We start from the raw sequence: 17,638 nt of genomic DNA, 5'->3' as shown, positions 1-17,638 counted from the left end.
GTAAAGTAAGAAATTTCATAAAATATTAGTACTGGAAGAAAAAGTGAAAGGCGATTACCATGTGTCATTTCCAAACTCTAATTTTCAGCTATAGTATGATACGCAATTCGTTTGAATTTTATGTTTTCTTCTGTCTTTTTTGAAGGACCACAAGGGCAGAACTCGAGGACCACAGGTGGTCCGCGGACAATAGTTTGAGAAACGCTTGCTAAAGACTTATACCCCGTCTAAAGAAATTTCACTTAAAAACTACCTAAGAATTTGACTCTGTACTTTCGTCGTCATCAAAAATGTGACGATGCAATGGATGCATGGCTTGTACTTGCAGTGCTAGATCTCGTTTTGGCGCGAGACACATTCCTGGGTTCTCCGATCAGGAATTCAGGAGTGCATGCATCCCCTGCATCTCGGCGTCCCAGAATCGCAACCCTTTGGCTGTTAAGGATTCAGCGCGCTTCCGAATTACTGCAGACTCGTGCAGGCGAGTGCCGTTGCAGAGGGATTCGCCACGCAATATTTCTTTTATGAAAAACCCTTCCCGTCGGAAACTCCATATAAACCCTGAATGAATAAAATATATCTGCAGACATTCTTGTTCTTAAGACGTGGGGGCTTATCACAGTTCTCGCGATTTATGGCGCTTCGAAACGCCTCTTGCACTTGACCAAGCTGAGCTGAGCTGTTAAGCTTTGTAACCCACTTTCCACATAGACGGCACATGCATCAGTGAATAAATTATCATTGAATTAAGGAGGGAATGGATAAATATAGTACAAATTAATGAATGAGTGAACTAATACGTGCCGGTAGGCTACGTGAATTGGTTAATATAGTGAATGAAAACACGAATGAGTGAATGAATAGTGTGTACGCAAATAATTAATTAAATGAGTGAACGAAGATCGGAATAAGTGAGTGAGTGTATGAATGAATGAGTGAATTAAAGAATAAATAAGTAGATGAATAAATGAGTAAATAAACGAGTAAATGAGTGAATGAATAAATGAGGAATTAAAAAAGCAAATACATGAATAAATGAGTAAATAAATAAATAAATAAGTATATATATATATATATATATATATAATAAATAATGAAATGAATAAGTGACTAAATGAATAAATAAATAAATGAGTAAATGAATAAATAAATGAGTAAATGAATAAATAAATAAATGTATAAATGAATAATTAAATAAATGAGTAAATAAATAAATAAATGAGTAAATGAGTGAATGAATAAATGAGTAAGTAAAAAATAAATACATGAGTAAATGAGTAACTAAATAAATAAGTAAATAAATAAATACGTATATAAATAAATAAATAAATAATAAATAATGAAATAAATAAATGAGTAAATAAATAAATGACTAAATGAATGAATAAATGAGTAAGTAAAAAAATAAATACATGTGTAAATGAGTAAATAAATAAATAAATGTGTAAATGAGTAAATAAATAAATAAATTTTTAAATGAATAAATAAATAAATAAATGAGTAAATGAATGAATAAATAAATAAATGAGTAAATGAATAAATAAATGATTAAATAAATAAATGAGTAAATGAATAAATAAGTAAATACATGAGTAAATGAGGAAATGGATAAATAATTATTGAATTAATAAATAAGTAAATAAATAAGTAAATAAATGTAAATAAATGAATATGAGTAAATGAATAAATAAGTAAATGTATAAATGAGTAAAAGGTAAAGGTATCCCCGTAATATGCCATGAAGGCATTTGGGGGGCATGGAGGTAGTGCCCCATGCTTTCTATGACCTTGGCACTAGAATGAGGTGGTGTGGTCGGCACTACGCTCTGATCGCCTTTTACCCCCGGGAAAGACCCGGTACTCAATTTTATAGGAGGCTGAGTGAACCTCGGGGCCATTCTGAAAGTTTGGCAACGAGAAAAAAATCCTGCCACCACCTGGGATCGAACCCCGGACCTTCCAGTCCGTAGCCAGCTGCTCTACCAACTGAGCTACCCGGCCACTCTGTATAAATGAGTAAATGAATAAATAAGTAAATAAATGACTACATATATAAATAAATGATTAAATAAGTAAATAAATAAATAATTAAATAAATAACTAATCAATAAATAATTAAATGAGGAAATAAGTAAATACATAAATGAGTAAATGAATAAATAAGTAAATGGATAAATAAATCAGTAAATAAATAAATGAGTAAATGAATAAATGAATAAATAAATAAATAAATGAGTAAAGGATTAAATAAATAAAATAAATAAGTAAAAATATAATTAATTAAGGAGTAAATGAATGAATGAGTAAATGAATAAGTAAACAAACAAACGAAAGAACGAGAAACTGGATGAATACACGAATAGAATTAAGCAACGAGTGATTAAAGAAAATAATGAAAAATAAGGTAATTAATAAAACCAACACGCCGCCTCATAGGCTTAGGCCTACTCTGTTAGTTCATATTAACAATAGCCAAGCAAGCACCACATACTTTACGAGTACGTCTCTCGAGCTGCTCATATTATACTCTGTCCACTTTCAAATTATTTAAGTTCACGTAATCATAAATTAGAAAATAGGACTCAATTATACCATACCTTGTACATTCTAGAATTTGTTTATATTGATAGAATCACATTTTATAGAGTAGGATTCAGTTAAATAACTCATTATATTCCACGTAAGTCACGTTTTTATCCTTCATAGAGACACACTACTGATGGTGAGGCAGTAGGTCTGGAAACGTGCTTATTTAATAGAGGAAATTCAACTTACATTTAATAGATTTTATATTAAGTGTTTTAAGCTGTCGCATTGAGCTTTAAGAGAAATAAACTGCATTTTAAACAAATGAATAACTGAATACACGAATAATGAATCAATGAGAATATAAAGATGAGAATTAAATTAATGAATGAATTAATAAATAATATGTAAAACAAATCATTGGATATAAGAATGAATAAATATACGAGTTAATGAATTAATAAAAGAAAGATGTGCATGAATGAATACACGATATAATATATCAATAACTGAAGGAAGAAGAGAATAAATGAATTACTTACTTAAAAATGGCTTTTAGACAATTCGGAGGTTCATTGCCGCTCTCATATAAGTCCGCCATCGGTCCCTATAGTGAGCAAGATTAATCCAGTCTCTACCATCATATCCCACCTTCCTCAAATCCATTTTAATATCATCTTCCCATCTACGTCTCAGCCTTCCCAAAGGTCTTATTCCCTCCGGCCCCCCAACTAACACTCTATATGCATTTCTGGATTCGCCCATATGTGCTACATGCCCTGCCATCTCAAACCTCTGGATTTAATGTTCCTAATTATGTCAGATGAAGAATACAATGCATGCAGTTCTGCGTTGTGTAACTTTCTCCATTCTCTTGTAACTTCATCCCTCTTAGCCCCAAATATTTTCCTAAGAACTTTATTCTCAAACACCCTTAATGTCTGTTCTTCTCTCAAAGTGAGAGTCCAAGTTTCACAACCATACAGAACAACCGGTAATATAACTGTTTTATAAATTCTAACTTTAAGATTTTTTGACAGCAGACTCGATGACAAAAGCTTCTCCACCGAATAATAACAGGCATTTCCCATATTTATTCTGTGTTTAATTTCCTCCCGAGTGTCATTGAGAATGAATGAATATATGAATTAATGTATCGGTGAGTGAAGAAGATAAATTTACAGGAATAAAAATCAAGTGAATGAAGTGAATGAATGAAATAATTATTATGTTAATTAACGGATAAATGAATAAATGAAGTGCTTCTCTTCTCTTCTCTTCTCTTCTCTTCTCTTCTCTTCTCTTCTCTTCTCTTCTCTTCTCTTCTCTTCTCTTCTCTTCTCTTCTCTTCTCTTCTCTTCTCTTCTCTTCTCTTCTCTTCTCATTTTTATCTGTCCATATTTTGTACTACTCGACTTATTTTCATTTCCAATAGTTTTTTCTTTACTTCTTTCCTGTTACTGTCCTTTTATTTTACTATTTTCATTTCCTCATTTTCTGTTCTTCCTTTTGTAATTTATTTTCACGTCTGTTCCCCTTTCCTTCTTCTTTTTTTGTATTCTGTTTTCACTTTCTTCTCCTTGGTTTTTTCTTTTAATGACATTTTCCTTCTTTTCTTTCGTTCCTTACGACGTTCTCTTTTATTGTTCTATAGCGCACTCTTGTTTCTTTCTGTAGAACTATAAACAACACACAGCGCTGCTTCAGATAGCGGAAGCTTCCAACTCAACTCCTGCATTTAGCATTTGTTGCAGCCGTTGTGTGAATGTTTGGCTTTCACAGCTGTTAGATAAGACGGTCAAGGTCATACTGTATTTAAAGGAAACTATTTGTACAACATTATTTAAATACGTCTTTTATAGGAAGCAAATAGATTGAAGTCGTGAGAATAAAATGTACATTACAAACAACTCGTTGTTCGTAGCTCAATGTCTATAATCTTGCCAACCTTTCACCCTATTCTCGCTCTCTTATCAAACGTGTTATCAACAGGCAATTGAATACGTGTTACTTGTTATCTTGTCATCTTGTCACTGCAGCCTCTGCCAGTTTCATAGCGCCTCATGTTATAGTAGAATTTACTGCATACATGGGCACAATTTTCGGTTACGTGAAGCAATCGATTTGAAATAGTTTGTTTACTAGGAGAGGAGACTGCAGAGTAGGATGGGAAATATAAACTGCTGTGACCTGCGTCACCTTGTCGTAATCGCTAAGGCGGTCAGTGGCGAATTATTAGGAAAGCGCTTGGTTAACGTGAGAGACTCGAAAACATTTATTCAATTTGGCAAATTAATTCGGCAGCTTCAATCATAAACCTCTTTACTGTTTCTCCATAGCTGAATTGATTTAAATCACAGGCGAGAGATTGCGTAACTAGCCAATAATATTCCATCACGTTGTATACGTCTATTTTCTTGAATATTCTGGGTTTCTCAAGATTACTTAATAGATTTGCACGTTCTCGACCTAAAATAAATTTCAGAAAATCATATTTCGTTTTCTACGCACATTTGATATTTTTTTTATAAATTTCTTTTGGAAATAATACGTACAAACAACATTTAATTCCTCGTACCTTTTAATTCAGCGTGTTTAAAGTATAATGTCGTATTTAGTATACTATGCAAATGTTAAGATCATAAATTTTCTTCGGAATAGTACGAAAAATAACATTTAATTTGTCTTACCTTCTAATTCAGCATGTTCTTTATGACATAAGGAGTAATGTCGTTGTATATTAAATTTATTAATGCCTAATAGGATTTTCGAGCATAACATACATCGTATGTTCTCCCCTTCTAAACAGCAAAAAAACTCTTCCTCCCATTTCTCATGAAATAATCGTTTTCTAGCGCGTAGGCCTACACACTGCTTTGATAATGCCATTATGCCACCACTGATATTGCTTATGAAACTGATAAAGAACCTGACCACGCCTAGGAACTACGTGAGGGAGGAGGGAGGAACGGGGACTGTGAAGATGATGTCACTCAGAGCGATAAGCTCTGTGAAGGTCAGTGAGGCACAAATTCTCAAGTGAGGCACGATGCCCATCTCTGATTTACGGCATTAAGTAGGGTCCGGATTACGCCCTTACAATGCGCAAAATATACCATTAAAATTTAATGCACCAATAAATGAAGACAAATTATGTTTCCTGTAACAGTATGAATGCCAATCAAGTAATGAGTATATGAGTAAATAAGTAAATGTGTGAGTAAATGAAAAAGCGAGTAAATAAATAAAAAATAAATAAGTAAATAAGTAAATAAATAAATAATTAAAGAAATGAGTAAATAAATAAATAATTAAAGAAATGAGTAAATAAGTAAATAAATAAATAATAAATAAATGAGTAAATAATAGAAATAAGTATATTCTATTATCCATGTGCTAAAAAGGATAAATGTTCATCTTCCCTCTTGCTTAAAAAAGTCCCTTGTGCAGACGCTTGTATTTCCCTATTTTGACTATGCTGACATTTTACTGACTGACCTTTCCAGCGACAACAAAACCAAACTTTAACGTGCTCATAATTTGTGTGTACGTTTTGTAAGCAATGTTCGTAAATATGATCATATTACTCCATCCCTGGAAACAATAGGTTGGCTTAAACTAGATAAGAAAAGAAATTTACATTCACTTCTCCTTCTTTTCGAAATCTTGAACTCTTCTGGTCCTTCGTACCTGTGTTCTCGCTTCACTTACCTTTCTTCCCACCATAATCAAAACACACGCTCTCGCCATGAAACAATACTAACAATACCATCCCATCGCACCTCCTCATTCTCATCCTCTTTCACAATAGCCCTGCCAAAACTCTGGAATTTGATACCTGGTAGCATCAGACTGTCGAAATAAAATTGAATTCAAAAGCAAACTTACTAGGCACTTGGTCAGTAATTGAGACTCGTTCAGAAATGGTTTCTTGTAAATAGTTCTCTTAATATATCACAAAATATTTCAATATTCGGTAATTTCATCACTATAGAATTTTGTTATTCTATGTTTAATTTGTAATTCAGTAAATACAAAAATATTCTTTGTTCTTAACTTCTATGATAAAATGTCTAGCTTTCATTAATGAGACATTCTTGTCGTAGGCCTACTTTAATTTCTATTGTAATTGTAAGTGTAAATTTAATATTGATTGTAATTTTATTCTTCATATTATAGTTGTAATCTCCTGGTAGAGGGGCAAAGAAGGTCTGACGGCCTTATCTCTATCAGGTTAAATAAATAAATACTACTACTAAATAAATAATTAAATAAATGAGTAAATGAGTAAGTAAATAAAAAAACGAGTAAATGAATAAATGAATATGTAAATAAGTGAATGAATGAAATAATTAGTAAGTGTGGATAAATGAGTAAATGAAGTGCTTCTCTTCTCTTCTTTTGGTATATAAATAAATAAATGAGTGAATAAGTAAATAAATAAATAAATAAATGAGTAAATGAATAAATGAGTAAATGAAAAAATGAATAAATAAATGAGTAAATAAATAAATGAATGAATAAATAAAATAAATAAGTATATAAATTAATTAATTAATAAGTGAATGAATGAGTAAATGAATCTGTAAACAAACAAACGAAAGAACGAGAGACTGGATGAATTCACGAATAAAATGAAGCAGTGATTGATTAATATCATATAATCATATTACATTATTTCATTGGTGGTCCATTGCCTAAAATAGCGCGTGTTTGAGGTTTTCAGTAAGAAACTGTCTGTTGTCCCTGAAGATTCTTTCGTATAATGAAAACTTCTTTCCACATCACACGAGGTTATTCGGAGGAATTTAAATGATGTTAATTGTTCCGCAGGTCATAGATAAATCTTTTGGTGTGATGGAATATTTTTCTTCGAGAATGTCTTGAATATCGCTCAACTATTTGTATCCATGAATTTTTTTAAATACGTGCTAATTTTTTCCTTCACATTTTCCCTACACTACCTGTAACAGAAATTGAGTTAGATTCCTTTCTTAAAAAGCGGCTAGTGACACATTTGAGGGAGTACCAACAATTTCCAGTGACGTGACTGCTTTCGGTAAACCGGAAAAATGAGCAGATATAAATACAAATTCCATCTAGTCTGCTGTCAAAAAATCTGAAAGTTAGAATTCATAAAACAGTTATAGTAGATACGAGGTATCACTTTTTAGTCATCGATATGCAATATTATTATTATTATATTGTGTATATAGGCCTATTATACAAAATATCGCGTGCCTGAATCTCACACAGGTAACATTATGAATCAAAATATAAAGACTATTCGCCAATACACAAAATGTACGTAAGATGGCTGTCTAACGGAGGTATAAATATTATTATAGGAGGAAAGTCAGATCTCTAAGTTAGTGACTCCTTTAACGGACCAGTAACAGAGACTGGAATGCTTTACCTGCAGACTTACTAAAGGCTTTACCAATAACCAAAAAGTATTCAAAAATAGGCTTAAGGACTTTACTAATAGACGGTAGTATATTATACACACTATATAAAGGGTGTAATTGATACCTTGTTATTAGAAATGTTCTATCAGTGAAAAGTGTGTAATGTCAGTGAAGTCTATTGTGTAAGTGAAGTGTGTTTGTGTCAGTGAAGTGGCTGTGCAAAGTATCTGAACAGTGAAATGATTTTGAAGTGTTAGTGAAATCAGGATAGAATCAGTGCAGTGAGTAAGTTGACAGCGAAATAAGTAGTGCCGAAAGGTACTTGTGCAGGTATAAACCTGTCACTCTCGTGGGTCTTAGTTCGAACTTAGGGTTAAGATACAAATTAGATTTACTTTAAATGTTATTTTAAGTGACCATGCTTCATTTAATTTAGGATGCTCCTTGTTATTATTATTATTATTGTTATTATTATTATTATTATTATTATTATTATTAATTACTGTTTTTATTAGTTATGTTTATTATTAATTGTCATTATTGAGTGTAATTAGTTACCTCTGCCACCGGGTATACACCCATTTGCAGTGTGAATAAATACATACAAAGATGTTTCTTGCAACGCGTCTTTCGAACTTATTGGTCCGTCGGCAGCTAACGAAGGAATAAATGCGTTCTTGCAACCCACCATTAAATGGCTGAAAGATAGTACTACCCATTTTGAAGTAGCATAGTGAAATGTTTACATGATTTGAGGTAATAAATGTTGGCGATTAATAGAAAGAAGAGCTTGTTATCGAACACGAGGAAGACTGGCGATCACTTATACATACCTGTATAACTACAGCTGGTTCCGACACTGAATTGCACGATTGTTCGTGGAATTGTGTGAAGCAACTAATGTAATTAGCATGACAAGAGGATTCGAAACTCACGACTGCTTCAAATTGAAATGGTCGCTCTTTGGCAGGGCTTCATTGGTTAAACACTGAAGTGATTTGTATTCCTTCAAGTTAAATACCGTGGGAAAAATCCGTATAACGAATGGTGAATTAGTCTCATTGTTATTATTATTATTATTATTATTATTATTATTATTATTACTACTACTACTACTACTACTACTACTACTACTACTACTAAATGAAAAGAAGCACCATTGGTTGCTTTAACGTTTGCGGCGTTCTACGAAGAGCTTAGGTTACTAAGCACTTGAGTTTACTTTCCGGTACCCAACACTTACTACAGAATAACGTAGAACTGTTCACCTGTTGTAAGCAGTAATGAATGGATATATCGCCGCAATATACATAAATCCACACCCAACTATCTTGCCTCTCAGTTTACTTTTCTAGTTTCGCATAGTAATCGCAATGCTCGTTCACAGCACAATCTGTTGCTATCAATACTGGGTGTTCAGTTCAAAGTGTGTCATGGCTCGCTGTATGCCGTCACGTGGCTAGTCGATGATCCTAGAAAATTCAATTTTCCTACACTTCCGCAGAGGCGTATTACTTATCTGCCAGAGAAGTTACCTAGCAAGTACAGCGTTCATTCAGAAGAGTACTTACCGATACGTACGGTAACGCCGGTAGTGGCAGGAATGTGAACTGTTTCGAAACATGTACTGAGGTTAGTTTTTTCTACCTGTCGGGATATGGGGAGAGGGTTAAGACGATTACTTACGTATTTGTTGACATTAACTTCGACGGTCAACATGGACACGGAGCATTTGATTTGTATTATGGAATGTTGCCGTACGCAACCAATGATAACAAATACCCTGTGTACGACTTGCCCGAGCAAAACACAGTTCGAAAGAGGTTATGGTAGCACACAGACCGTACAGACCGCCATCTGTTGCTACGACGTTCAAATTATACTGTACATGCAGGACCGCCTATATAGCAGGTCCTGGTACACGTTCTCAAGTTCAGATTGAACGCCTTGATTAATAGGCAACTTCTCTGACATAAAAGCTGAAACTCGCTTGAAATCGCTGACTCATCAACAGTGACGTCATGACACACTTTGAAATGAACACCCAGTATATCATCATACATCTCTGTACTCAAGTTTTTTTCTGAATAGCTATGGCCCACTTCTGGAATTCCCTGCCGCTGGGCATCAGGGGTAGTTTTAGTCCTCATTCCTTTAAAACGAGATTATTTAGATATAATTTTAATACACAGAATTAATTTTTGCAGTCAGAATTTTTTTTATATAGGCCTATAGTTGTTACTTTGTTGTTTCCATTAACTTTTATGTTTGTATGAATATGTATTCAATCTTTCTCCTTACGTTAATAGATCTATCTGTTTTCAACCCCGTTGAGTGGAAGAGACGGCTTGATAGCTTTAAGTCTGCCTGAGAATATGAAATAATAATAATAATAGTAATTATTATTATTATTATTATTATTATTATTATTATTATTATTATTATTATTATATTCTTCATCTCAAACGCCAGAACCAGAAAATTACAAGCAAGAGTTGAATTTTGTAGGGATGTTATTCCAATCTCTTCCGCATGAAGTTGTACACTTTTGACTAAGGAATACCTAACTGTAAACTACGGCGTGGAACGGACTTCTGAGTAGGGATGGGATAAATTTTTAAGAAACTGTTCCGACTGTAACTATTTCATGAACGAAGCTGTTCAAAAATAACAGTTCCAAAGAAACAGTTTCATAAGAATATGTTTACAATATCAATACCAACTGTTCCAATTGTTTCAACCTCTCATCTGCTTCAGGAATATGTTTCAAGGCCCTTGAATCGTCTGTAAATCAGCTGTCCAGTGTATTATGACGAAGAAAGTCATTTATCGTAGGTTACTGTTAAAGAGTACAATAAATAACTACAATTCAAAATAAATCGATTTTAGTAGAAATAACTCATTTAACTCTAGGAGAGTTTAATAAGGATAAGACATTAGCCGATGATATTTTTCGCGGTATATTAATAATTAACACTATGTTAGGGCACCATAAACATAGTTTCCATCAATGGGCAGCTAATAATATCAGATTTATTAGAGAATTTGATTCGTACAATTAAATTGCGCCCTCCTACATAGACTACTGTTGCACGAAGGCCATGTGGACCATAGATGCTATTATATCTACTTTCGATTGGAGGTCGATGATAGCGCTACATGTGGTCTTAGCAGACAGCAAAGAAGAGGGAAACTGTTTAGAAATTGAAATGTTTATATTTTGGAACCATGTGGAACGCTGAAGTGATCATTGAAGCAGTGTAACACCCTTTGGAACAGTTGGAACAGGTTATATCACGAAACTGTTTCGTATCGAAACAGTTTCAATTGTGAAACAGTTTCAAAAAAACTGTTCCAGCTTTTTTTACCCATCTCTACTTCTGAGGACTCTGAATACAGGACTGTTATGTAACTTCCAATGCAGCAATGACGAGAAAGCAAACTGTTTGAATCACTGAACTAATTACAAGCACTTTCAATCCATTACACATAATACATGCTTCACGGTGAACTCGTAAAACCCTACTGTTCATTCTCGAAAACTCTGTATTAAGTTCATTGCTGGCAGTCATTCCAGTATGAAGAGAGCAGTGCGAACGCCAAGGCTTAAAGCAAAAAGCCCTGTAAAGGCATGGCTACGACCTTGACTCGCAAGCTTTGGGGGGGGGGGGACTGGAGAGGGGATATTGATTCGTTACATCTCCGTACGGGGACGAGGCTAGTCTTTCGTCACAATATTACGTCACGCTGTAATGGTGTTCTCTAAAAGCGCTGCGTTGTTGAGTTTAGTTTAATCAAAAGTGCATGCGTGTGTGTGTTTTACATATTATTTTTTTTGTAAAAAGGCTCATACTGAGAGAATATTGAGGTTATTATTTTGTAGAATGAAAAGAGAAACCGTTTTCAAATGGACGTATGAAACAAAATGTGATTACAATAGGAGATCTACACCACATTTACATATTGAAATAGCGGGTGGAGGAAACAAAATATACACTTTCAGTTTTCATAGTATAAGAAATATCCTTGGCAAACAGGATGATGTGAGACAAATAAGTTATATTGTTTTACCTGAATTCTGTTTGGGGGTGTAAATGAGCGATCTTGTGGTGTCTGTGTCCCAAAAAATGTTGATAGAAAAGTCGATAAATATCTGCTCTACAGGGTTACTATGAGAAGAAATTCTATAGGAAGACATGGAATCTAAAATATGAGGACATTGCTGAAACAAGGAGGACTTTTTAAATATTGGTATGAACAAAATTAAGTAAAGATAAAAACAATGGCTCACCTTAGTTTTCTCACTAGTTGCTGGATCAGTATTACATCTGTACCCTACTCATCGGTAGAGCCCACTTTGTGCACAAGAGCCTGACGGGACCAACTTATATCCTGTAACAAATAACTATGGAACTGTTCACAGGACATGTCCTTGAAATTATATTTTACCATGATGATACCTCTGACTGTCTCCGTTAGCATGCGATTTCGTTCTTTTGTCCATTGAGTAGATATCAGGGAAAATACTCTCTCAGCACTTCCATTATGACTTGGGATAAATAAATAGGATCGACATATTTTTCAGAGTTCTGAGAAAGTTTCAGTGTTCGCAGAACTATTGGAATTGAAGAATTTGCACTATTGTTTATCTAAACTTAAATCTTTGTCCAAATAAAGAAATTGGCATATCTTTGTACACTGAAGAATAAAATTGATAAAATAGCTTAGAATCATGAATAGTGACGTTTTTAGAGTGTAAGAATTCAATGCAAGTCAATAGATCACCATGTTTTATATTTTTTCATGTGCTCCAGCTTCATCCATTGAAAGCAGTTAAATTCTTTCACAGGTTTTCACCATTTGTTTAGATATTCTATGCATAATATCGCACATTATTCAATATTCATATTAATTGTAGTTGAAATGCGAAATGCCGGACATTTCAATTTTTTTAAATGCCTGCCGGACAGGATAAAATGATTAAAAAAGAGGACGGATGGTAACCCTAACTAAAACAATGTTCATTATAGCTATTAAAATACTTCTGAAATCTCAAATCGTCAGTCTTGGCAAAGTAAATTTTTTCTCGCTTTTCGAAAGAGAAAATGGGTCGTTCGGTTTGTTATTGAAGTGTGAAATATAGCAAGAGCGAGCGGCAGCCATGAGAATGGCCTTCGTGATAAGCGAGCTTGTTCTTGAGATAGTCTGTTGGACGATAAGTGTATTGGTTAGCGCCTGATATAGAACAGTGACACAGCTGCTGCCGAGCGGTGATAGCGAAGCGCATGGAGGCCGCGGTCGTAAGGAGGCTGGAGTTTGGACCCAAGAACGTACACAGACTGATAACCGTGCGCCAACTCCCCCCGATACCCCGTGAGGTATGTTCTTCTTTTAAATAAACCAGAGTTATTTATTGTGTGACGTAACAGCCGTGCACACACGTGTCCGCATACGAGTATGGGCTATTCTGCGGTAGTCACGCAAAAGGGAACTTCAACACAAGACTGAGAAAATAATGTGTGTTTGTATATGAAGGATGTAGAGGTTACGCGCGTGTGTATCTATGAATGAATGAATTTATTTATAGGGCCTACACTATAAATGATCTTGCCTTATAAATAATCTTGCCCCCCTAATAAAAGATATTATTTGCAGATGACACAAGTATAGTAATTACAGCCAATAACTCCAACACATTCCAATCTTCAACAGAGGAAATTCTCTTCAAAATATGTGACTGGTTCTCAGTCAATAAATTAGTATTAAATTGTAACAAAACTAACATAATTCAATTTAAATCCTGTCCAAATTCAACGTCGCAAATTTCTAGCGCAATAATTAATAATAGATCCCTTTTAGAAACAACAACAACCAAATTTCTTGGCTTAAAATCGATAATATGTTAAATAGGAAAAATCCTATTAAAGAAATTACCCCCAAACTAAATTCAGCTTGTTTTGCTATTAGATCTATGCAAAAGATAGTGAATATCATTACCTTAAAAACAATATACTTTGCATACTTCCACTCGGTAATGAGTTTTGGAATAATATTCTGGGGAAATTCCACAGATAGTAACAATATATTTCTATTCAAAAAAGAGTAATTAGAATAATAGTGGGTGCCAAATCTAGGGAATCGTGTAGGGCTATTTTCAAAAAACTACAAATAATGCCCATGACTTGTCAGTATATCTTTTCATTAATAATCTTCTTCGTATGTAATCGTGAAAACTTTGTAACTAATTCAACAGTTCATAGCATAAATACACGTCAAAAAATGACTTTCATACTCCATCGGCAAGTCTATCGTGCTATAAAAAAGGAATGCGTTATATGGCAGTAACAATTTTTAATAGCCTCCCTATCGATATAAAAAATGAAACTCAAAACATAAAATTGTTTAGGGCCAAATTAAAGAAGTACCTAATTTCTCACGTCTTCTATTCTGTAGGTGAATTCATGACATTCAATAACACTTCATGAAATTAGTACTAAAACTTTGTGTTGTACTAGTAGACTATATTGTAAATCTCGTCTATATATATTTCATCTAGACTGTGACTATAAATTAAGATTTTATAGTAGTATTAAGTTTTTTGACTTGTTCCGTATTCTAGTTGTAAGCATGTATGAATACCATGGAATGTTAATAAATACAATACAATACAATACAATACACAAACGTATGTGTATGTACCGGTACACTATAATAATGTGTATATATTTGTGTATTTGTCTATGTATGAGAATGTATTTAAATACGCAGTAGGCCTATTTGTAGTAGGCCTATCTGCATGTGATAAATACAGGGTGTAAACGATATAAACTGCCAAAATTATACAGAGAGTACGTATCGATGTTCTGAACGAAATATGTAGTGAAATTTAATTATTTCTTGTAATTTTATATTTATCCTTCGAAGAGGTGGAAAAATTCAAATATCTTGGAGCAACAGTAACAAATATAAATGACACTCGGGAGGAAATTAAACGCAGAATAAATATGGGAAATGCCTGTTATTATTCGTTTGAGAGGCTTTTGCCATCTAGTCTTCTGTCAAAAAATCCGAAAGTGAGAATTTATAAAACAGTTATATTACCGGTTGTTCTGTATGGTTGTGAAACTTGGACTCTCACTTTGAGAGAGGTACAGAGATTAAGGGTGTTTGAGAATAAGGTTCTTAGGAAAATATTTGGGGCTAAGAGGGATGAAGTTACAGGAGAATGGAGAAAGTTACACAACGCAGAGCTGCACGCATTGTATACTTCGCCTAACATAATTAGGAACATTAAATCCAGACGTTTGAGATGGGCAGGACATGTAGCACGTATGGACGAATCCAGAAATGCATATAGAGTGTTAGTTGGGAGGCCGGAGGGAAAAAGACCTTTGGGGAGGCCGAGACGTATATGGGAAGATAATATTAAAATGGATTTGAGGGAGGTGAGATATGATGGTAGAGACTGGATTAATCTTGCTCAGGATAGGGACCATTGGCGGGCTTATGTGAGGGTGGCAATGAACCTCCGGGTTCCTTGAAAGCCAGTAAGTAAGTAATTCTATTTTTAATTTGTAAAATACCATGTATTTAAGATTGATAATAATGTATTTATTTGTGTACATTTCGACTGAACGTCAGTGCCATTGCCAATGACTTTGCGCCCAACACATACCAATACTGAACAGAGTAACAAACGATTGCTTCAGCGCATATACCGAACAAAGTAAATAACGACACTTCTTTTTTCTGGGAAAACTTTGTCAGATACAGAAAAACTTTATTTGACTTTTTCTTCAGTTATTTATGCTCTTCTAGAAGTATTTTTTGGCAGTTTATATCGTTTACACTCTGTGTATAGAGGATCGTACTGGAAGTCATGAGCAACACAGTGCTATAATTTCAGTTTCAACAATGTAACAAAAACGATTATATGATCATAATCTACAGACTTTACACTATGTATGGGCTATTCCATATGAAATCGATCAGTAAAAAACCTCGCATTTTTTAATACTCTAATTTTTCCCTATTTATACAAGGTGCTGAGAAGAGTGCATTTTCAAAAATATACTATCGAAAGTCAAACGGTTTTAGTACTATTGAGCAACAAATTTAGCGTATTTTATAAAAACAAGCCTCTTTCAGCGCTCTGAACTCTGGAACCATTTACTGCAGAACATTGAACGGGAGCTCATTTTGAAGCTGACATTTAGTAGGTTATGATAAGAAGTAATACTTATTTTTATTGTATACAGAGAGACAGATAATCTGATTTTACTTATTTTTAGGCTTTTTGCCAATTTGTAAAAATGTAAAAAATATTGAGAAAAAACCTTGCATTATTAAGAGGGATTCGGCATTGTTTACTTAGTGGCTCGGCAATAAGTTTCGAGGGTATTAAATAAATTATTTTCACATGCCTAGACTTGAACGGCGCAGTACCCCACACACTGGCCGAGAGCTGAAGATAAGCGAGCATTGGGCGTCATTTTACTCCTGTGTTTATGGAAACTTGTGATAAAGCTATCCCAGCTATGACTGCTAGACGACACATCACGTGTTTGTCTCCTGGCCTTGCTTGTCTCGACTACCTACAGTCATCTGGTTAGTTCACGCGCGTACTATTTATTTTCTTTATTTGATATTTTCAATACTTTCTTATCAACGGTGCACCAGTAAAAATATGTGTTTATTTGTACTTTAAATGCGGAATCTAACCATATATTTTAAAAATATTTTTTCGTGGGCAAAGGCGTCTTAATGAAGAAAAATCTAAATTTCTCCATTTCCATAAAAAGTAAGAAAAACTGTTTACATGTCAATATAAACTATAACTTCTCAGCATCAAAATAAACCATGATTTTGATCATTGGGTGAAAGAGTTTCGGAGCCACAACAGTTTAAAGTTCCTAATTTTATAAAAATACGATAAATTTAAATATTTTAAATTTAAACATTATGAAGTTCTGATGCCTCAAACTTTGCACAAAGCATTGTATCACAGTTGTCAACGGACAGAAAAAGTTTCATTGTATTTAAAAATTGAAAGGTCAATTTTCTCTATATTTCGGTCGATTTGAGATGGAATAGTCCGTATTGACATATTGTGACGTTTTTAACTTCTATAATGCGACCACAGGCAATGTTTGCAAAATGGTCGACAACGAAGGTTCGCTTCGACAGCGTGCTGTCATTAAATTCCTTGTTAAAGAAGAAAAATCTGCTGCTGAAATTCACCTCAGACTTCAGCGTGCTTGTAAGATATGGTTACAGAATATTCCTTTTCACAATATGAATTTTTTTTTGGTAATGATGTAATATTCTAGTTGAATGTTATTATGTTTTTAGTTTTTAATCTTTTTAGTATTGACACGTTATATTTATTTAATATCTTTAAGAGGCCTCTTGTGCCGTAGAAGAGGGTAAAGTCGATCAAAATTTTGAAATTTTTTTATGATATTGAGGTTATGCAATGCAGCGAAGTTCCTCAGAAAATAGCATTTGATCGTCGTATCCTTCACTTATAAAGGCACATTACAAGAATTGAATTACAATCTATAAAAAACTGATTTTTTTATTTGACTTGTGATCGAAGTTACCTGCTTAAATAGGGTAAAGTCGATCACCATTCAATTTTTAGTTTAAGATCGATTTTAAAGTATTGCGGAGTAAAGTCGATCACTGTTTATGTTTTTAAGAAA

General features: G+C 33.7%; 1 protein-coding gene across 12 annotated transcripts in view; it reads left to right on the top strand.

Annotated features, from left to right (window-relative positions):
• Nucleotides 1-17,638, top strand: part of LOC138701955 (uncharacterized) — a 920,371-nt gene that overhangs the window by 303,036 nt on the left and 599,697 nt on the right. Inside the window, exon 1 of one of the 12 annotated variants that reach the window (XM_069829334.1) lies at nt 13,167-13,312. The exons of the other annotated variants lie outside the window; for them this stretch is intronic. Within the exon in view, the coding sequence (XP_069685435.1) occupies nt 13,220-13,312 (93 nt within the window). The 5' untranslated portion in view covers nt 13,167-13,219. Of the gene's footprint in view, nt 1-13,166; nt 13,313-17,638 lie in introns of those variants that run through there. 12 annotated transcript variants of the gene reach the window in all.

The sequence above is a fragment of the Periplaneta americana genome, chromosome 6 (assembly GCF_040183065.1).
Source record: "Periplaneta americana isolate PAMFEO1 chromosome 6, P.americana_PAMFEO1_priV1, whole genome shotgun sequence".
In the NCBI taxonomy this organism is placed as follows: domain Eukaryota; kingdom Metazoa; phylum Arthropoda; class Insecta; order Blattodea; family Blattidae; genus Periplaneta; species Periplaneta americana.
Note: the sequence above shows the minus strand (reverse complement) of the source record. Positions and strands in the feature narration are given on the sequence as shown.